Here is a 24,077-nt window from a genome sequence, read left to right as displayed (position 1 = left end):
GCTTAGCTGGGGACTAGATGGCGTTGTGTGAATAGTTCTCAGATATTATTATTATTTTGAGTAGTGTGATTTTTCTAAAACTATACTTCTTGACGTACTAACGGATATACTAAAAGATGTGCTAAGAGTCTGTTATCCATTTCTGTTGAAAAAAATACACAACTTTGTCTATCGTGCTTTATTTAACTGACTCAAATTAGCTAGATGTATCATCTTTTACAACATGTCTTGATGTTACACGTAGAGAGTAGGAGGTGATTCTCTATAGATATATAAGTATCACATCTAATACTAAACTATATGTTAATTTAAATAGTAGAAATTTATTGAATTGGATGTATATGTAAAATTAAATAAAATCAAGTATTTGTAGTGTTTTATAAAGTTGGTTTGTGGTGAAATTGTATTCACTTGTCGTTGTTTACATATAAGATGGTATATATCAGGGAAATGATGTTGTGTTTTAGTATTATTGCATACAATTTCACACCAATCCAATATTTTGTATTCTACATAGTTTCTCAATATTTTCCATGTCTAGTTAGAGTCTAATGAAAATCTTGTAATATAATAATAGGACCCAAAATACAAGCTCAGTACTGATCCTAACTAGGACCGATAGAAAAAGTTCGTACAAAATTGTGAGGATGATGTATTCATAGTTCGTAATACCAAAGATCCAAAATATCGTACTTGTACGAGATTCTTCGTACTCTACACAGCTCTGCTTAACAGCCACAACACCATGTTAGTAATAAAATACAAATTCTAGCTGACGCACACATGTGAAGCAATTCTGAACCTTAAAGAGTTGATTAATAAGTAGATAATTTACTTTAGTCCTGTAATAGACATAAATGTACGAATAACAGATTGCAACAGCTTTAATACCTTGTCACAGTAATTATTTATTGATAATTGGGTAAAATGTTTTGTGTTGTCAATAATGTTACAGTGACAGAGTACTAAAGTGGATACATATTAGTTTGTTTGCTCATGACCAAAAAAAGTACAATATCTGCACAAAAAATATTTGCAAACGTATAAAAAAGTTACATTAATACAAGTGTCGTATTTGATCATCTTAAAATTATACAATCTGAGTATTTATCGAAGTAAAATCTAAAGTTATCCTTTTCTATCCTATAAGATTAGAAAGGGATATATATATACATATTTTTTTTACTAAGTTTTACTGTAATATTGTTTGTAGTATTTATTATAGATTTTAATATCACTTAAATACGCAAACGGTTTATGTACTTTATTGCGGTATATATTTGTTTTTTTTTGTTATTCAAATTATATATACTTATATAATATCCGAAATATTATCACAGTACTTATATGCATAAATACTATCACAATATTTCAGGTATTATGTTATTATTCAACACAAAAATGTCTCATCAAATAAATTTGTAATAATTTAACCATAAATAAATGACATGCTCAGATTGTGAAAAAAATGTCGACCTTTCAACTCTGTATTGTCAAAAATTGTAACGTACATTATTATTGTATTAGAAACACTGTTCAAATAAATAGACCGAATTTAATTTTTTAATTATTTAAATGCACAATCACCAACGCCTTTGTTTTTACCCATTACTTACGACCCGTCCCTACTTCGCACGGACCCACTACAAATCTTTGAATTTGTTGGCATTCTCTATCTTTTTTTTTGTTTTATACTATCATCATTATTACATAGTATAAAATAAAGTAGATATCGCTGTCTGTACGTCCCTATGTATGCTTAAATCTTTAAAACTACGCATCGGATTTTGAATCGTTTTTTTTTTAATATATAGAGTAGCAAGGTTTATATATATAATATATATATACCCGTGCGAAGCCGGGGCGAGTAGCTAGTTCGTCTATATAATATTAATATTCCTTTTTACAATATTACAATAGTTGGAAATTAGATTTATCAAGCAGAAAATTCCTTCTATAATTATACAGAATCATAATGCTATTATACCAAAGTGCAAATGTTTGTAGGTATGTTGTAACTTGTAATTTTTTTAATGGTTGATAATGCATCCGCCTGCACTGACGTTTTACCGTCAGAGCACCAGTGGAGGATGATGAATGGTCAGGTCAGTTAGCCCATCGTGATAAATTCACCAGGAATTTATCAGGATGGTTACCAGGTAGAACCGCACGCAGGTCAACCTGACATGGCCCATTGCTAGCAATGGGGTCAGCAGTCTACTTTACTAACAATCCCCTTCCCAACTTTAGGAGTATGTAGGTCATAATATTTTCCGTTAAATGTATTATTTATTTAAGCAGATTTATTTCTATTATAATATGAGTACTATTAGCTTAAAATTATTTATTTTTACTGCAAAATAAAATGCAGTTTTCAATAATTATACGTAGGTATATATAAAATCATAAAGCAACCACTTTCACATAATCAACGAGGAGCTCTGATTGACTCCATGTTGGGTACCAAGCGTTCAGGTCATTCCAAAAGTTCATCATGGCCTTCCTTGCTCCATTCCTCCAGGGCTTCGGCCAGCCTCCATTGGATGTCAGATTATCCTCGAACTCTGATATACCTCCAGCTGATACCCCCAAGGTTAAGTAGAACTGGAAACAGAAGTATCGTCTTAGTAGCTGACCCCGCAATTTATTATTTCGTATTCCTTATTCGTTAAGTGGAAAAATACCCAGAATTATGCCCAAGAGATAGTGAGTTTAAATCTAGTCAAAACTTAGAAAAACTGCATCAATTGAAATTGACTAAACTGATATTAAACCAAAAATTAATTCGAGAGCCGAAGGTAAACTCGCCCTATGCCACGTTGAATTCAAAATAACCGAGCGAAATATGGGCATGTCATGTATTGCAATTACAGTTGACAATGCCTTTAATTTATTGCTGCTATCTGCTATATTTTGCACGGTACCAAATTATGACACTTCTTTTTATTATCTTTGTTTTATGTATGATTTCTACGAACAAGCTTCGCTTTGGAGTCAGAAGAATCTTGTTCAATTCAGAACACACAACTGTGCGTGTTTATTGAAGAAAATGAAATTCAAGAAAAGAGCTTATTTCTTTTAAAAGGCCGGCAGCGCGGTTGCAATACCTTTGGTGTTGAGGAAGCTCATGGGCGGCGATAATCACTTACCATCAGGTGAGCCGCAAGCTCGTTTGTTCCCTAGCTATAAAAAATGCTTACCGGCTCGTCGAACGGTGCCATCCGTGTCCCCAAGGCGAGCAGCGTCCGAGGCACATGGAGGCACGAGCGCGGCAGGCGGCCGGCGAGCCCGCTCGCAGCCGGCTCTACTCGCGCCCACTCTACTCCGTCCACCAACAAAATTATACGATCTGTGAACAGAACGAAAAATAAAAAATAGGTACCTAGAAGTTACTTAGGTAGTGTACAACTATCGAAAAGTCCTGAAGAGCAGAACTTCAACGGGGTAAGAAAGGAACAAAAACTGAAGTAGCTAACCGAACTGGAAGGTAGGAATATGAAAAAAATTAAGACGTACATAAGAGACCGAAAGGTTCTACATGAATCAATGAGATTGAGTTTGAATCGAAATAAAATATATAATTATTTATTTTAGTTTAATTTGTTGAATTTTAAATAATTATATTTAAATTTGGAGATTGCAACTTTATAGTAGTTTGTGCTAGTGTTACCCATGTACCTACTATTAGCTATGTCACGCAGTGTTGGGTTGACTGGTAGAAATGTTTCTTAGAAATCTGCCTTTGTTCACATTGTTTATAATTAAAATTGTTACTGTGTTCCAAACAAAGATTATATAATAATTACCTGGAGACCAGCGAAGACTGTATTCGTGAAAATCATCACCCCACAGCCGACTATTTGTAAGTACGTTGTTGTTCAACAGCTCGTGGCGGCAGTCGAAGTCTATAATGGGACCTCCGTATAGAACCTGAACAAAATCTACTTTTAATATCCTTTACATTAGGTAGGTATATGGTACACATACATATGTTCATAACTTTTATCTCAAATATAATGGCCAGAGGCATCGATTTTAGACATAATTGTCACTTGTGTTCTTTTTTCGTTATGTAATTGGAATGCCAAATGATGTAATTGGAATGATGATGTGATAATGGCAATGATGGCAAAATTAACGTCATTATAATTATATGAACTGCTTTCTCATAGTATTATACTCTTTGTTAGCAGTAGTAGAAATAACGTAGACCTAATTATGTTGATAATATGAAATAGGTGATACCACTCATGTGTTGCCATACATTTAGCTAGGTATATTGGAAATTAAAGTGTTCGGAGGCCATCTTATCGCGGTCTTTCAGATGGTTATCGGATTTTCTATAGCCGAAGATTTAAAAGTATAAATTGAAACACAAGTTCTAATATTCATAAGCCACATCTCGATTTATGTAATGTTGCAAACTCTTTGCACATTTTTATATGTTTATTTTTCTTACAATTTTAATTGTATTTTCTTTTAGAATTGTCATATATTTTTATTGTCACTTTTTGCCTTACAACCGTTTGTACACGTATCTTCATTATAAGTATTTACCATTTTCTATTCATTGTTTGATTTACATCACACAGTCCACTCATTCTATCACCTACATTTTGGTCCTACTTCGGTAGAATTTCAACATTTACATCCTACAATTTGGTCCATCTTCGCTAAAAAACCAATACAAGTAATTTGTGTAAATTTGCACAAATAAGACGAACATAACGTAATCCTACCTCATCTGACTTTACAGTGGTATAGGTACCTTATTTCCATATTCTCTCGATCCAGCTCTAAGATCTTTATTGCCTCGAGCTGTAGCTATCTTTAAAACACCAGACGCAAACTTGGAATTCCCATACTTATTTAGAAGTGGCTCTAACATGATTTCTGGAAACAAAAATAATTATATCAATATATTCGACTCTGATGGCATAATTGTTTAGGTAGTTTGATATGTTTTCACCCATATTATAATACTGTTGGTTTCCACCAGGGCTTGTAAATCTCTTCTAAAGGTTACAGGACTTAAGTGGTCCATAGAGGGTGGGCACAGAAGTGTTTCTGCGCCCACACTCTGTGGCTCCTCTTTTAGTTCAGATCCACACCAGGAGTCACGGACGAATGTTAAAAATCTCCCAAGACTAAGCATGGTTTGGTGGAACATCGGAGTGTAGTAGTGGATAAAAGTGCCACAATATTATGCACCCTCTTAAATTCTATACTGAACATTTCTCCTCGGAAAAAAGGGTTGCAAAGGTATATGTTACTCGTAATATCTTAGGAATCGACAGATCTTTACAATATCCCTAATATCTGAACATACATAGATAGACAGCAAAAATCTGTATAAACCGTACCTGGGTATAACCAGTCTCCTTGTGGTAATTTAGCTCTAACATGAACCGTTCCGTATTTGAACTTGAAGCCCAAACTAGTAGTAATACGGCCGGATACTACCGGCGGTAGGATATCCGCTCCAGTAGGTTGTTTAGAGCAAGTTGGCGCGGTGCATCTAGTGAAATATAAGTAGGTAAGTTTACTAATAAATTATATAATTTGTACAGTAATAGACTTAAGAATCAGATAAATTTGATATTAGGTACTAAATGATCTCAATTAAACCGGAACACAGCAATTATAAAGCAAGCTGCTTGAAATTGTCTCTAAAGAAATAGACAAGAGAAAGGTGACAAAGATGACTTTGTATAAAGTCTAGTTCGGTAAAATGCAGTGGATCTTACATGTTTCGGAGTTTTTTTATGGGTAATAATGAAATGGAGCACCCGGCTGCGCTAACGGTTTACGCTGGCGGGGCACCAGTGGAGGACGATTAAGATGAGGTCAGGTCTGTTAGCCCATCGTGATAAATTCACTAAGAATTTGTCACAATGTTTTCCAGGGGGAACCGCGTGGAGGTCAACCTGACATGGTGCATTGCTAGCAAGGGGATCATTAGTCCAAATTACTAACAATCCCCCCCCCATGTTACGGAGTTAGATTTCATGTTATTAAGTCACATGAGCATTAGTTATAAGAGCACGAGTTCTACATTCACCAAATTATAAATTACATACAGATTAGTACTTACCCCTCAAATAAATTCAATTTGTCCACAATTATAGACACATTCGTGAAGCCCGGTTGATTTTGCTGCAGTTTTGGTACTATACGAAGTTTGCCATCCACTACAGTGACCGTTGGATCTGACGGCAGGCGTTGGTATGATACGAAGGGGTATTCCTGAAAAGAATCATTGGATAAATAGAAATAATGTTAACTTTAGTATAATTGTAGGTCTTTCTTTCACTGATAGTCTCTTATCTGTGAGTGATAGCAATCCGACGGACGTTGCATATTAGGTCTATTTCCTCGTGCCGGTATGCCCTGGGATACGGGAAAATTAACCACAAACCACCAACCATCTTTTTCACGCACGTGGACAGCGGGCGCGACGCGCACCTGCGCGACCTCGCCCCCCTCCACGCGCGCCCACCGGACGCCACTAGCGCGCTCCCGCGCGACCTACCCTCCACCGAGTGATCACGTCATTTACGTGACGTGGCGGCGTTAAGCCGGCGGCGAGCGACTTATTGACTCCAGCCACACGACGCCCACAGCCGGCTGCTGGGAAGCAGCCGGTAAATGAACGACGTAGGGTAGGCACACCCCAACAGTACGCCCGGGCAAAGAGCGTATGCTCGAGGCCCGCACCCGGCGGTCCGTAAGGGCCAGCGGAAGACCTAGTCCAGTCCACCAACCATCGTGATTAATTCCCGGTGAATTCGTCTCGATGGGCTAACTGACCTAACTTCGTTTTAATCCTATGATCCTTTACTGGAGCTCTGCCAGTGTATGCCATTAAAGCAAGTGGCCTTAGCTTAACATCAATCTGCAGATTTTGTCAAGCTGAAGAGGAAACGCCATTATACATCCTATGTGGTTGTAGCCCTCTCATCCTTAAACGAAATATCTGCTTTGGAAAGTATACACTATATCCTGAGAAGATAAATATCAGCGGTCCTAAGAATATCTTGTCCCTCACGGGCCGGCGCGAACTTTAAATAAGGGCGAGCACAATAGATCTTACAAGTCCCAGTGTTACAGGTCTTACCACCAGAGAATAGCCCAAACACACAGTGGGTACACCACTCCATTATCATTCATAAAAAAGTTATATATCTGTAACCTGTTAGATTTGAACGTTTGGTGAGATAGGTATATGAGTAGTTATATTGCGGGAAATTTAATATTGTAGTTACGACTAACAGGATTCTCATTTGGTATGAACTGTTCTATTCTCCACACATCCTCTTTTAGAGTATCGAAGTGGTCCTCGAATATTGTTTGTCCGGAACACAATGGTGTAGAGCTGCCGAAGACCACTGTCACTGATTGCTGGCAATTGGGTGTGGTATCACCTGAACGGTCATCTGGACGACCGTTCAAGTCTGGACCTGAAAATTTTATAATTAAACAACATCAAGAACAAAAACCACATTTACAAAAATGACTATTCATTACACTTATGGTAGATATCAAATTTTACGGGTTACAGACCACTAAAATGGTATTTACGAAGATTAACAACTAATATATAATAACGATTTCTATGTTGATTGTCGCATGCCTCTTGTTACACTGTAATTATTTATATAAAAAAACATCTATTAAAAAGAGCAACACACAAGTTTCTTGCTCATTCTTCTTGTGAGAATCTGCATTCCGAATGAGCGGTAGAATCAAAATATGACTATTCAAAAGTGCTTGTAATGAGTTTATTTGAATAAAGATTATTTCTATTTCTATTTCTAATAATCATAATACTGGATACTTAACAGAGCGCGATCTAGTCCCAAGCTAAGCAGAGCTTGTGTTATAATAATAATAATAATATTTTATTTATTATCAGGCTTACTTGCCCATTTCGTTAATATTACAGATTTCTTATAATTAACGTTAGTACGTACAGACACAAAATACACAAAAATAAAATACAAATAATACCAATAAGTAATATTAAATTAAATTAAAATATAAGTTATGGGTACTAGACAACTGATATAAATATTTAAATAAAATTAAAAATTCAAAAATCATTTATTCATATAGGACATTTATTCATGTAGCCGCTTATGAACGTCAAGTTTTTACATTATATTTTTTTTCCCTACCGTCCAGCTCAGTATCTCTCTATCTAATATCCAATTGAGAAGAACTGGCCAGAAACTCAATTGAATTTTTTTTTATAAGCCAGTTTATTTATAATATATAGGTATTTATATAGGTGTCTATGTCTAACATTAAATGAAAATCCCGTGCATGAACAACTATGCACCAATACATTTTTATGCAATATACCTACATAGAAAATACACATTCCAATATAAACAATCATACTCATGAATATGTACATGTTATATGACGTGAAGAAATGTTTGTACTGTGCAAGCAATCAAACAGGCAACAATTGCTATTTCTCCCAAGTAGACTAATCTATAGGCAACAATTGCTATTTTCCACCAAGTGGGCTAATCTATTAGCAATAATTGCTATTTTCCACCGAGTGGGTTAGCTTCACTGTCATTGTACTAAAACGAACATTGTAAAATACGCATGTTTTTCCTTTTCGCTGGGTACAGGTAAAGTCCCAGAAATGCAGTCGATTGAAAAGTCGCTGGTATGTCTCGCGAAGAAATTTAAGAAATTCAGTTTTTGATAGTTATGCAAGGAATCTTATAATCATTGAATATTAGCTGTGCCCGGGGTTTTACTCGCATGAAAGCCTATATATTATTCTGATAAGCTATATTACTGTAAAGTTTTATGAAAATCCGTTTAGTAGTTTATGCGTGAAAGAGTAACAAACATCTATCCATCCGCCCATCCATATTCACAAACGCGAGAGGTGTTTATAATATTAGTGAGATACTTTTCACAAATATCTGTCATTTGTTACTTTTTATGTTGAAGATAATTTAATTTTTATTCAAAAAGTAGAGTATCTTTTTAATATAAATAGTAGAAAAAGAAATTACAAGATAAAACAATCTGAGAATAAATGTTGAATATTAATCATCAATTACTTAGAACAAACCATTCAAATGAATTCAGATAATCATTATTACATCAAAACTTTTAGTATTTCTTCTTATTCGTTAACCACAATCTTTGTTATTTACAAACAAAACAAGATAGGTACGTAATATCTTAATGAGATGATCGAGTACCTACACAATTTGAGTTAAGTTTGTATTGAAATACTAACTTACATATCAAGAACACAATGCGAATCATTTCGGAATTTTTTTTAAATATTCGCTATTAGTTGTGGTAGGTCTTATGAAGGGATGCCGTGGGGTTTTTGGTGAGTAGGAGTCTCACAGTACCCGTCCGTCCAACCCCTGAGAAGGACGGGTTCAGGCATTTTCCCTTCGTAAAAAAAAAGTCTTATGAAGGGAAATTTGAAAAATTTTTCTGAATTTAAAATAACTGCCGATTCCATTCCAAGATTACTAATATTCTAATCCGAAAAAATGCCTTTTTTATTCGTTTGTATATTTATAATTTTAAATTAAAAAGACTCAAAGGATGTCATGAATTTTTTACCTATAAGTTAACAGTGATGCATTATGAATAAGTAATATAAACCAACCGTTTTATGTTTGTTTATTTTTAATGAATTAACTAAAAAAAAACTTGATTGATTTTATGATTTTTTTCACTTATTAATTCTCAGAGATACACGTCGCGGAAAATAGCTTGTTCTTAATATAACCATAGATAAGATATATTACATAATATAACTGGAGAGACTTACTTCGTACAGTATAGCTTAAATTGTCAACCACATATCCACTCCTGTCAACCGACATCACAAAATAGTAGTATATAACGTCGCCTTCCTTCAGCTCTACATTATGGTCCTCAAACGCCCATTTTCCATCTTCCGCCTTCATCACCTCACCCCTTATAGACCCAACATCCTCATTAGCAATGGCTCTGTTAACGTGACCATTAAAAGCGAAAAGAGATATCTTTGAAGTACTCGAATCTGGAATTTAATGATATACATTTAAAGTTTAAAATGTCTATAGCATTGTACAAACTAATAGACCCAAAAGATAATATTCGAATATAACAGATAGCAAAAAACTTTGTGTACATTTATATTTCAGATTGACTCTCTGATGAAGGAAACCCTGTTAACAAACATAATTAAGCCGAGGGGGTAGATTATCGTACCGTAGTCAACTATGATAATAATAATAATAATAAATTAATACCCTAGGATACAAATTCACAAAGTGCCATCTAGTCCCAAGCTAAGGAGAGCTGGTATTATGGGTACTAGACAACTGATAGATATAGGTACTTAGATACATTTCTTAATAACATACATCTCATATACATAAAACACTCATAGACAATAATTCTCATGAATATAAATGTTTGTACTGTTTGAGGATCGAACCCGCAACCATCGGAAGTAAAGCGGCGCCGTGCTAAACCGCTAGACCATCGATGTGATTAGTAGTACATATTTGTTTATATTATTATGTCAGGCAAAATTTTAATCTTTTAGGGTAGAACAAATTCTGTTCTAATATAAGCACTACCTAGAACACCCAAAGTCATTTGTAGAAATATTATTTCCCTAAAAGGTTCATCTGAAAATCAAACTGAAAGTGAAAAACATTTACAATTTGTAATGCATGATAATAATCGCCAAACACTTTTAATATTAATTTCTCTAAGTCTAAATGGGTTAGCTGAGAATCAAATTCGCCATCTTTTTGTATAAATAAACACCCACTATTACATTAACGAAGTAAAAAACATTTACAAGTTGTAATGCATGATAAGAAATATCGATACTTTGATCGTATCAATAATTTCTTCGTGTTAATTACTAATTCACTTATTATAATTACCCGATATCCATACACGTAGTCCTTTAGGCTTCAACACTTCAAAATTCACTTTAATATCCGGACGTTTCTGCGATGACACGATTTGCAATACGATTAAAATTATGGTTAAACTTGAGACACGACTACTCACTATGAACGCCATCTTGTTACTGACAATAAGTTCATGACCGTTCCCGAAGTCACAATTACATATGCATAGATTATTATTATAATCAACATGACCATCCATCTCGCTTTGTGCAGGACAGTCTTGGCTTCAGACTGTCCACCGCTGTCCTCAGCCAGAGCAAACATATTCTGCTTTTGCAAAGAAATTCGATAGATATATCGAATTTCTTGTTTTTGAATACATTGTCATCATTTTTATTCTTCTACCTATTTCCCTATTTGAGGTTTTATGGATGATGGAATGGTGCACCCGCCTGCGCTAACAGTTAACGCAGGTGAGGCACCAGTGGAGGATAAGATCAGGGTCAGTTAACCCATCGTGGTAAATTCACTATAGATTTATCACGATGATTTTCAGGGGAAACGGTCATGGTACATTGCTAGGAATAGGGTTATTAGTCCACATTACTAACAATCTCCTCCCTCCTGCTGAGGACCTTAGTTCTTAGTGTAAGAAACTCAATTCGTGATGTTCATGATGCTGTTCAAGTATATTACCACTTTTCATCAGGTATTCATTGATTACTATTCCAGTAAAATATTTTTTTTTGTTTCTTAATTCTTACCAGACGGAAGTATTATAAGTATTATAAGTAATAATTTATTGCCTGCCTAATAAGGCCGCCCATTGTTACCTCTTTGTCTTGTTTATTATTGTGTTTTTTTTAATATTTTATACATAATTGTGGAAGTCCCGGGAATTGCTCCCTCCGTGCCATACGGCGGACGAAGCACCCGCGCGGTGAATCCATGAAATGCTAAGAAGTTCAACTCTTCTGTGAGAGGAACATAAAGAGTTTCATTCTTTCAGTTTCCTGTTATAAACGTGACCAGTCTTAATACTCATACTAGTGTTAACATTGTGCATTCAGCCATGACGGGCTCGTCACGGCGCGCAGCCGCAGTAGACTGCACGCCGTGCAATATTGTGTATCTGTGGCGCATTTCGTTTGCGCGGGAAAATAAAAAGAACTACCAAGACTTTTTCAGGCGACATACTTATTATCTTGTGCTCCTAATTCTTGTTTTATATTATTGGTTATACCTGTTTATTTCTGTTACTAAATTCTAATTGTTATACGTATAACAAACTGAGTATAAATACAGCCATCACGTTTATCTTAGGTATAAATGTATGCATGTTTATAGGATTATTAATAGTAAGTACAGATACTAAAATATATGTTATAGATTATATACAGAGAGATATTATTAGCTATGTGGACTAATAATCTCGTTGATAGCACTGTACTATATCAGGGTGACTCCACGCGATTCCCTTGGAACCATAACCTAAATTCCTGGTGAATCAGTAATGATAAACTATAAAAATTTTACTTCATGCTAGTCTCATTCTCCACTCCACTGGTGCCCCGCCAGCGTAAACCGTTAGCACAAACGGATGCATCGTTCCATTATAATTTATGATTAAAAAAAATATCGATTATTTAGTAGATATTTTTTTATGTTATAATAACAATATTTCGTGGAAGTAATAAGATGCAGGTTATTTACCTTTCATCTATAATACTAAGTAAACGTGAGTTTTTTTTTTATTTTGGTTGCTATATTGGATTGGTTTCTGTACTTACCCGTTATCAATGAGTCAGACGTCACTATGTGTAGGTACTTTACTAAGCACGAAGTTGTCTGTTAATAGTCTGAGATGATTTGAATGCGACGGATGCGAGATAAATTTTTTTATATAATTCTTATTTTTACATATTTATGAATAAATGTGGGGTAGGATTGTATTTAAAATATTGCTGTATTTTAATGAAATAACAAATTGATATAATTAAAAATAAATAAATAAGATTGTGTTTTAAAAAGTTGCTGTTTGTATTTTTAATGAAAATAACTTAATATTAAATGACGACATAATTAAAAATATTTATTTTTTGTGAGTTTCTTACCAGTTCTTCTTAATTGAATTTGTTTACTGAACTGGACGGTAGAAAAAAAACATTATTACATAAATTTTACGTTCATAAGTTGCTATAATATCCTATATGAATTAATTATTTTTGTCTAGCTGACCCGCGCAAAATCGTCTGTATCACACTTACTTAACATTTATATTTATATTTCGCCCAATTAACATAATATCTTTTTAAATTATAGCCTATGTTATTTTGAGGTATAAGCTATATTGCTGTAAAGTTTCATCAAAATCCGTTCAGTAGTTTCTGCTTGAAAGAGCAACAAACATCCATCCATCTATACATACCCACAAACTTTCTCGTTTATAATAATAGTAAGAAATGATTTGATTAATGTAATGTTCTTAAATAATTATTTTTTCATAAAAACATTTCATTTATTTTATTTTTAAATACAGTATAGTTTATACTGTATATGTAAAGTTAATAATACTTAATAATCAGTATATGTAAAGAAGTTACGAATGTACATGGTCATATGCGCAGGGTCATTCGTGACATCTTCCAGTTGAAACATCTTCGCAAAACAGGTATTATTTCGTTTCATATATACGTTCATAACGTATATTAATTATTAATTGATTTTCTGGAAATACAATTAAAATTGTAGTAATAATACTAGTGGAAACTAAGTAGTTAAGAAAAATATGGAAGTTATAAGTAGAGAATAAATAATTTGTGAAAACGTTCTAAGCCATCGTGGCTTATAATGAAATAATGTAAGCTGTTAACTTGTTCACTTTATTTATGTCAAATGAGAAAATCAATTAGATATTTAATTAAACCACATAAGTATTTCTAGCTTATAAAACCTATTTATTTATATTGTACAAAACGATATATATTTATGATTGTATAATGACATATAATAGTTCTTATGTAAGTGATGCTAAAACACTTTTTTTAATATCTATATATCTTATACACATTGTTTAAATATTTATATTATACCAGCAACCTATCCTGGCTTCGCATGAATGCATTACAAATCTTTGAACGTCTCGGCTTGTTCTATACTGTAACACGCATGTATTATACATATAAACCTTCCTCTTGAATCACTCTATCTATCGCTGTAAACTACATTAAAATCCGTTGCTTAATTTAAGATAAGTAAAGATGTATCTTATAAGGCTATCACTTTCACATAGTCAACCAACATTCCTGACTGGTTCCACGTTGGGTACCAAGAGTCTAGATCCTTCCAGAAGTTCAACATGGCCTTCCTTGCTCCGTTCTTCCAGGGCTTTGGCCAGCCACCCTTGGATGTCAGGTTATCGTCGAACTCCGATATACCGCCAGCTGATACACCCAAGGTTATGTGGAACTGAGAAGGTAAATTTTAAAAAATATCAAAGACACATTTACATAATTTCATCTAGTTAACTTTTGTACAAAATCGTATATTAATTCTTCTCTATTTTAACTGCCAAGCTCCCTGCTTCGTAAGCTGTGTTTCGGTTGTAGGGTTAAACTAGTTAAAAAAACTATCATAGGAAATGAAGAGACCATTGCCAGCAGTTACATAATTTACATATACATGATATAGTGAGCAACGGGAGGTCTTGGTTAGTCGTTGTCGTATACTACGAATGGTTTGGTAATGGTAATGGCAAGAAGAGACCAGGTGAGAGAGACCCCGAAACTGTTTCTTCTGCCGACCCAATACGTTGAGGACTGAAGACGTAGAAGGAGGGATGTTGTTCCCCTCTCACTGCTAGGGCCAGGGGTGGTGGCTGTGGGAGCGGTTGCTTCCCTATTGATAGATACGACTATCAGAAGTAAAGCCTATGATAATATGGTATGATATCCGCTAAACACCGACGCACCGAAATGAAATGAAATGAAATGATTTTATTTTGCGAGAAATGTGGTGTGCACAGATGTTATAAAGTACATATGGTTCCATACAATCCGTCTTATATGAAGACATGCAAAATTTTATATTAGTTATGCTTCTGTAAATAATTACACAATTCTGTCTTTCAGATAGCATATTACATTATTATATTATACAATTTTAAGAAATTATTATATCTATATTATTATTTAGTCATTATATGTCAATATTATTACTGTTATGTCATTACTATTATATTAATATTATCCAATTCTTAACTCATTTTACCATAAAATTTAAAAATTCTTTTACTGTATAAAAACTAAAAGGTGTTGTGTGAAATCTCCAGGGTCTATTATTAAAAAGAAACTTATATTAGTATAACTGTACTCTTTGCTTACCAGATCATCAAACGGAGCCATAAGTGTTCCTGCTTCCAACTGCGACCGCTGCAAGTGTTGGCATGACCGCGGCAAACTGTTAACTAGACCTCTTGTTCCTGGTTCTATTCTCGCCCATTCTACTCCATCCACTGACCAAACTATACCATCTACGAAGTCAAATAAAAATTTAATAAACTAGCTGACTCTTTTCTGCACATTTTCAATGCAGCTCTACTTCTATTGATCGTAGAATAATGTTATATACCCTACAGTCTTTCTCGATAAATGGGCAAGACTTTAAGAATTTTTACCAACGGCTTTGTCTGAGTTATAACCCAGACAAATCTATGTTTGTATTCTTGATACAATCTATATTCTCGTCAAATTTCCCTAAGATCCATGGAATCATTTAGACATGACAAGATAACAGACAGACAGACATAGTCTCACATTCCTAAAATTAGTGCAATTAATTAATTAATTAATTTATTTATTTATTTGTACACATTACATCAATGGTTGTAGACAAGACAATTAACAGCAATCCCTGCACTAAGCTCAAGGTGCTTGTGTCGCAGGAATTAGAAATCCTTAATTACAAAAACATATCAATAATAAATAAATTATAATTCTAGAGAATAGAATAGTGCTGTAAGAAGCGTATGAATATTAGAGAAGTGTAACACTTTTGTACTTCTGTTATTAAAAAAAATAGTGAATGCAAATTCTAGAATATTCGATGATCTAAAATACCTGGAGACCAGCGAAGGCTATATTCGTGAAAATCATCTCCCCACTGCCGGCTGTTTTTTAATTGATGCGTCTTCAACAGCTCCTTTCGGCAATCGAAGTCCATTATAGGGCCTCCATATAGCACCTGTTAAAAAAAGTAAGTGTATAATAGGCTATCCTATTAGTCATTGTCATCATGATTCGTCCGATCTTAACGGATATTTGTTGTTAGCCTCAATGTTTATCCATTCATTGATTGAGGAATAACCTTAGGCTGTTGGCCGGCCGTAAAATTTTAATATATGTATAAAATATCTTAAGCCAACTCCAAATATATGGAATTAGTGCAAATTATTTTAAAATACAAGTACCTAAAATATCATCCTGATCATCTGGATGAATGACGGTCCCTCCAAATTGCGGTTTTCTAGAAACTTTTTGCCACGCACAACCACATTGTGGAATCACCTTCCAGTCATGGTGTATCCGAACCGATACGACATTGAAACCTTCAAGTAAGAACTTATTCCTTTTTAAAAGGCCGACAACGTACTTGCAATTCCCCTGGTGTTGCGTTTGCTCATGGGCGGCGGTAAACGCTTACCACCAGGTGACCTGCATGCTCGTTTGTCCCCTGTATTATATAAAAAAAAACCTTATTTCCGTAGTCAAGAAGTCCAGAATTAAGCTCTTTATTTCCACGAGCGGTAGCAATCTTTAGAACACCAGACGCGAAGTTTGAATTACCGTATTTCTTCAGAACTGGTTCTAGCAAGATTTCTGAAAATAAATTTAATGTTACTACTAACCATGTATAGAAAAGGAATAAAACTGAAATTGTAGTCACAATTTTATCCTTAAACAAAACATTTGCTAAAGTCTCTTTATTCGATCTTAAACAGATACTTAATGCACAATTGGAATAAAATAAACACTAAATATTAATTAATGCAAACTTACTACATACGTACAGACATAATATATCAGAGAAAACTGTATATAAATCCTTTAATGATCCTTTGTAAGATTAACATGCTGTAATGTTTTTTTGGCGCCATTAAATTAGTTCGTAGCTGTGCTGTATTCAAATTCAAATTCAAATTCAAAAATCATTTATTCATGTAGGACATTTTAGCCATCAAAAGCCTTAGAAAGGTCACAAAAAACACCTATCGCATCCATTTTAGTTTCCCATGCAGCAAATACGTGTCTAAGCAACTCTGCACCTGCGTCTGTAGTTGAACGACCTTTGGAAAAACCGAATTGACTATTGTGGATTAAATTATTTAAATTGAAATAACTGACAAGCTGCATAAGGATTATTTTTTCAAAAATTTTACTGAGTGCTGGGAGTATAGATATAGGTCTATAATTTATTGGGTCACTCCTATCTCCAGATTTAAAAAGCGGTATGATTTTACTAATTTTCATTATGTTAGGAAATTTACCTTCATCTATACATTTATTGAAAATAAAAGCTTATATATATATTTAACTTCTTGTTTAATACGAGATACGACTCATTTACGAGTTTACTATACGTACAATGCAACAAAATTATTACTTTAATTAATGGGTTTATATTACTTTTGTTTAATTCTGCTATCATTAGTATGCGTGTGCCTGCAAATATTCAGTGCGGAAGCCAGCCATGCACGCTAGTCATTCAAGTATGATTTAACAGATGTTTTGAATCTATTTAAGGGTAATTATTGAATTTACACCCATATTGCAACACGTGTTTCGCCTCTGAACGAGGCATCATCAGGTGTATAAAATATTTATAAATATGCCGTGTACCTGGATAGAGCCAGTCCCCTTGTGGTAGTTTAGCCCTAACATGAACAGTCCCGTACTTGAACACGAAACCTTTGCTGGTTATACGACCGGACACTACCGGCGGTAGGATGTCAGCTCCAGAAGGTTCTTTCGAGCACACTGGTGCTGTACACCTGATGATGTATAATCCAATTATTTTATTATCAAAATAAACATCTAATATATACCTAGCAAAAATCTTAGCATACAAATTGAAGTACTAATATGCCTATAAAAATAGGGGTTGATGGTAGAAGGGTGAAAATTTAGGAGTGGATATATTTTTTAATGCCACATTTTTTTACATCCGATAGTCGCGGTATCGATTCCTCGCATGATGTTTGTATCGGTCAGGGTGTTCTATGTATATTATGTAACTATTTAAAAAACAAAAATCTAGGTATGTATATCAATTCTCTAGTTCCCATAACACATGTGTTGCTTACCGTGGGACTAGATGGCGTTTTGTGGATTGTTCAGGGTTACTAAATACCAATTATTTTTCTAAAATATATTAACCGTATCTAGTATGTACTACTATATGTATGTATGTACCGTACTAACATAGTCTACGGACTATGTTAGTATGTATATTTACTTATTAAAAGTAAATAAGTATAATAATATATAACATAATTAAGTTACGGTTACGAACCGTACTATATGATTTTACACGCAGTCCAAAATAAGGATGTACAACTTACCGATCTATCAAATTCAAGTTGGTTGTAAAAAGAGACTTGTTGGTAAAACCGTCTTGATGTTGTTGCAGGTTCGGTGCAATTCGGAGGTTGCCATTTATTAATGTTACCGTCCGTTTTGATGGGAACCGCTGGTACGACACGAAGGGGTATTCCTGAAAGTCATATATATAATCTTCATCTTATCTTACTAATTTTATAAACGCGAAATTTTGTGAGTATGAAGGAATTATGGATGAATTTTTGTTAATCTATCACGCAAAAACTATTGAACGGATTTTGACGAAACTTTACAATAATATAACTTATACCTACATCATAATAAATTCAAAATCATTTATTAATGTAGGACATTTTAGCCGCTTATGAACGTCAAGTTCTTACATTATTATTTTAATTTTTTCCCTATCGTCCAGTTCGGTATATAGATCCAATTTAGAAGAACTGGAAAGAAACTCAATTTAATTACTTTTTTTAAGCCAGTTTATTTACTAATAATACATAGGTTATAAATTTCATGCGGATGAAAGCATAGGCACAGCTAGTATATGTGAAAATAACTAGATAAGTACATGTATAAGAACCTTATTTGGTTATTAGTACAGGTTCATTACATGGTACAGGTTTAACTACAAGCGAAACATTTAGACCGATATGAATATAGATGCAATAGCTTACAAAGCAAGCTGCTTGGCAACTGAAATAGATGACTCTTAGGTACCCACACAAAAGAGGATTGTATTTAGCTGGTTTATAGTGAGACACGTTCCCTCAGGTAAATGTATATATTCGGATAAGCTTCAAAATAAAATAAACATAGTACAATGAATATCGCATTACAAAAACAATCGCTATAAAGAATAGGAGCGTAACGTCAAAATATAAAACACAATAAATATATATAATAAAACATAACAAACATACATAACCTTCTGTAACATATGTTTTCTAGCATTTCAACATCATCGTATTCGTAAGCGGTAAAATTTACTATGGAAAATCCATCAGTGTCCAAATAGGGAGGAACATACTTAGCGACGACATACGTAGGGTTCTCACGATCTTCAGCCCTTCTTTTTACTTGCGGGTAAAAACTGGAAGAGAAGGGCTGAAGATTGTGCCCAGTGGCGTGCCTTGGGAGAGGCATGTCTAGCAGTGGGCTGACGATGATGTCCAAATAGGACACCCATATAAACGACTAGTTATAGTCGCTAGTCACTTTTTACAGTCTACCTATCTAATTATGTATCTCTCTATCTGCCTAGCCTTTTCCCATTTAATTTGGAGTCGGCTCTCCTAGTCCTTCTTCTTCAGGCATACCTGTCCTGGGTTGTAAATCATTAATTTGGGTTCTTTAGGTCATTATTGATGACGGATTGCCAAGTCAGTAGAGATCTTCCTCGTCTAACTATCTAATTATGTCATCTTATAATAATTACCACTAACAGGATCATCAACTGGTATATACTGTTCAATCTGCCACACACTTTGGTTTAAAATGTCAAAGTTTTCCTCGAAAATTGTCTCTCCTGAGCAAATTGTAGCGGTACTGCCGCGGATCACCGTCGCTGATTGCGAACAACTGGGATCGAAATTCGAACCTGGACTAATCAGAAAGATAACCCAGGAAATGTACACTGCGTCATCTAGTCTCCGCTGATTAGAGCTTGTGTTAGAGTTTAGCATTAAACATTATAAGTATTTCTATAAATTGTCTAACAGTTAGACAAGTTATAGAAATACTTAAACACATTTTTTGTATAAGTAGGTACATAACTAAAGAAGTCAGAAGTAGGTACATAGATACAATGTTTTATTTATATTATTATTTCATATGTTCGTATATAAGGTATGTATATAAAGTCATTAGTAGCCGGAAATGAACAAAAAATATGTACATAGAATATATCCAGACTAATACAAACAATGATACTCATGAAAATAATTGTTTTCATTGTGCAAGGGATCGAACCTGCTATCATCGGGAGTAAGATGTCCTAAACCGCTAGTCCAGCGAGGCCATCAAGAGATGTTTAAATTATAACTAACAATCGTCGTCGTTATTAAATCTGAATGAAGGATTTTGAGAAGAGGATTGTTAGTAATGAGGTCTAGTGTCACCATTGCTAGCAATGTACCATGTTAGGTCGACCTCCACGCGGTTCCCCTGAAAACCATCGTGGTCAATTCCTGGTTATTTAATCACGATTGGCAATTTGACCTGATCTCATGCTCATCTTATCATCCTCCACTGGTGCCTCGCCAGCGTAAACAGTTAGCGAAGGGGGGTGAATTATGATCCATGAAAAAAAAATTAAAACGAAATTCAACCATTGGGAGACTAGTACATTTAAAAGTACAAAATTCGCTGAATAGTAGTAGCACAGATAACATAATATTACATAGTAGTATGTAGTATGTAATATTATGTTATCTGTGGTAGTAGCTTACCATTCAAAGTCTTGTTCAAGTCGTCATATACATATTCAATGCCATCCACTGCTGCCACGAAGTTATAAAATATGACATCACCTGCCTTCACCTCAACATCATTGTCCTCAAATATCCATCGTCCATCTGTTGGTTTCGTAACATCAGCCCTAATTTTGCCAATGCTAACAATGCTTATGGTTCTATTAATATTGCCGTTAAATTTGAATTGAGTTATTTCTGAAGTGCCCATATCTGAAATATAATATTTCAGGACAATTCACAAAGCGCCATCTAGTCTCTAGCTAAGCAGAGCGTGTTATGAGTACTAGAACATTGGTATAAATATAAATACATTTTTATTGTACATACATAATAGACATAGAAAACTGACCGATACAAATAATCACATGAATACAAATGTTTTTGCCGTGCGAGTAATCGAACCCGCGGCCATCGGAAGTAAAGCAGTGTATTAAACCGCTGGATCACCAAGGCTGTCACGTTTTAAATATAATCACTTTATAATATTGTACTATCATTAAGATTCTTTTTTTATAGCTATTTAGTTGTTTTTACATCACAGTGCTGTTAATATTAGTGACAATTATATTCAAATAATTCTCTATAATTACTTCTTTAATTAATATTAGATAAATATATATATTTAAATGCTTACCACATGGTAAAGCAATTGTTAATTAAAGGTACGTTAAATGTAGTACATCGTAGCAATACGCAAATATTAAAGAATATACATACTTACATTAAAAAAACAACACACAAGTATTTTACTCATTCTTCTTGTGATGAATCTATTCTGAATTAATGGTAGAGTAAAATATATGACTATTGAAAAGTGCTTGTATTGAGTTTATTTCAATAAAGATTATTTCTATTTTGAATTGGCTAGTGCGCGCCAAAATTAATTTTTTCAGTATCCATTTAGAAATATTTGAGTTTTAGTTTTTTAATTGTTATTTAACATTTATATTGTAAATGGATTGAATTTTAACAAAACCAATAAAGTTCAACGATTTTACACGCGTACTTATCTCCATATACGTCTTAAGAAGCATCAAAACCGGTTGGTTATGTTGAAGATTATCCTTATAGAAACTTAGTTTAACTCTTGTTCGAAGTTTATAACAAATTCTTTTTATTAAAAAACCTTTTTGATGTTACCTGGAATCCATATTCGTATTCCTTTAGGGTTTATTAGTTCGAAGTTCACGTCTATATCTGGTGCCCTTTGCTCTAATGTAAATGTGTGATCGACTCGTAGTACGATTAATATGATTAAATTCGAGACACAACCGGCCACAATGCGCGCCATTTTGTCACTGTACGAAGTGTATATAATCATACTGGTTATTTAGGACAGTAGTGTTACAGCTTAGTTTGTTCCGAGACTTTGTATGAAGTCGTTTGCGTGGGTATCACAGTCTGGTATCACAGTGCAAAGAGTAAAGTAAATATACCAAAAGGACTGTAATAATAATAATAATAATAATAATATCAGGACAATTCACACAGCGCCATCTAGACCCAAGTTAAGATAGCTAAAGCTTGTGTTATGGGTACTAGATAACTGATACATATACATAGATATTTTTTTTTTGTAAATACACACATATTATACATAGAAAACACCCAGACCGATACAAACAATCATACTCATGAATACAAATGTTTGTGCCGTGCGAGGAATCGAACCCGCGACCATCGGTCGTAAAGCGGTATGCTAGACCGCTAGACCACCGAGGTCGTCACCACTGTAGTATTACAGCACACTTTGTTCCAGGGTAGACTTAGTATAAAGTTGATTATATAACGGTTTACGCTGGCAGGGCGCCAGTGAAGGATGATAGGATGAGCATGAGATCAATCAGTTGGTCCATCATAGTGAATTCACTAGGAAATTCATCACGATGGCCAAACTGACCTGGACACAATCGTCATTAATTCCTAGTGAATTCATTACGATGGTTTCCAGTAGAACTGCCTGGAGGTTAACCTGGCTTGGAATATTGCTAGCGATAGAGTAATAAGTTCACATTACTGATAATCCCTTTCCCCTCAGTTTCCTCTATTCCAACCGCCAACATTGCTTTTTTTAATACTACGGTTTCCCCTGGAAACCATCGTTTTAAATTCTTGGTGAATTTGTTACGATAACTGACAACTGACCTGACCTCATGCTCATCTTATCATCCTCCACTGGTGCCCCGCCAGTGTAAACTGTTAACGCATGCGGATCCACCATTCCATTATCATCCTTAAAAAAACTCTAATATGTATGCATAATTTCTGAAATGCCATCCTGATCATCTGGATGAATGGCGGTCTTCCACAGTACGGTTTTCTAGAAACTGTTTGCCTCGCACAACCACATTGTGGAATCACCTTCCAGCAATGGTATTTCCGAACCGTTAACGATATTGAAACCTTCAAGAAAAGAGCTTATTCCTTTTTAAAAGGCCGACAACGTACTTGCAATTCTCCTGGTGTTGCGGGTGCTCATGGGCGGCGGTAATCACTTACCATCAGGTGAGCCGCATGCTCGTTTGTCCCCTGTGTTATAAAAAAAAAATATATACAGTGCTACTATAATATATATAATATTGTATAGTACTACTATAGTCCATCATTTCTTTGTAACATAAATCATATTTGTTCATTATGATTACGTATCCATTCACAATGTGGAAGAACCATTGCAAGATCGGGGAACAATAAAACACAATAAATCTAATGAATAAAAAATAAAAAACGATCTCATTGTAAAAAGTAAAAATATATTTCTATTGTATTATTATTTAATGTCACAGAAGCGCAAATTCATATCAACTCATATCTGAAACAAAGAAAGGAAAATATTAAAATAAAAATAATAATATTTATTATAATAAATCTGAACTTATTGACTGCAGTTGAGCTTTAGATGATTTCGAATTGCAATCAATAATGTAACTACATTCCAGAGTATTTAGCTTTATAATGGCAGGATTAAAAGTATTCAATAACACCTTTTCTCTGAATCCTAAAAATGAGTTGACTCTAAAAATTAACCTGCACATTATTTTTTTTATTGGAGGTTTTAGCCCAAACCTCCAATAAAAAAA

General features: G+C 34.3%; 2 protein-coding genes across 2 annotated transcripts; both read right to left on the bottom strand.

The window, feature by feature from the left end:
- Positions 1-2,173: 2,173 nt before the first annotated feature.
- LOC131851488 (beta-1,3-glucan-binding protein-like) lies at positions 2,174-11,079 on the bottom strand. Its single transcript, XM_059201994.1, has 9 exons — positions 10,938-11,079; positions 9,824-10,057; positions 7,273-7,460; positions 6,095-6,246; positions 5,364-5,518; positions 4,769-4,893; positions 3,807-3,930; positions 3,201-3,349; positions 2,174-2,604 (listed from the first exon to the last, which is right to left on the bottom strand). Exons 1-9 carry the CDS (start codon positions 11,077-11,079, stop codon positions 2,404-2,406), a joined length of 1,470 nt encoding a protein of 489 aa, XP_059057977.1. The 3' UTR covers positions 2,174-2,403.
- A 3,089-nt stretch (positions 11,080-14,168) lies between these two features.
- Positions 14,169-22,288, bottom strand: LOC131851489 (beta-1,3-glucan-binding protein-like). Its single transcript, XM_059201995.1, has 9 exons — positions 22,138-22,288; positions 20,974-21,207; positions 19,969-20,123; positions 18,526-18,677; positions 17,804-17,955; positions 16,659-16,783; positions 16,025-16,148; positions 15,290-15,438; positions 14,169-14,375 (listed from the first exon to the last, which is right to left on the bottom strand). The coding sequence occupies exons 1-9, from the start codon at positions 22,286-22,288 to the stop codon at positions 14,175-14,177; spliced, it is 1,443 nt and encodes a 480-aa protein (XP_059057978.1). The 3' UTR covers positions 14,169-14,174.
- Positions 22,289-24,077: the final 1,789 nt, after the last annotated feature.

The sequence above is a fragment of the Achroia grisella genome, unplaced genomic scaffold (genome assembly GCF_030625045.1).
Source record: "Achroia grisella isolate CSIRO2021 unplaced genomic scaffold, CSIRO_AGI_Agris_v1 utg784, whole genome shotgun sequence".
Taxonomy (NCBI): domain Eukaryota; kingdom Metazoa; phylum Arthropoda; class Insecta; order Lepidoptera; family Pyralidae; genus Achroia; species Achroia grisella.
Note: the sequence above shows the minus strand (reverse complement) of the source record. Positions and strands in the feature narration are given on the sequence as shown.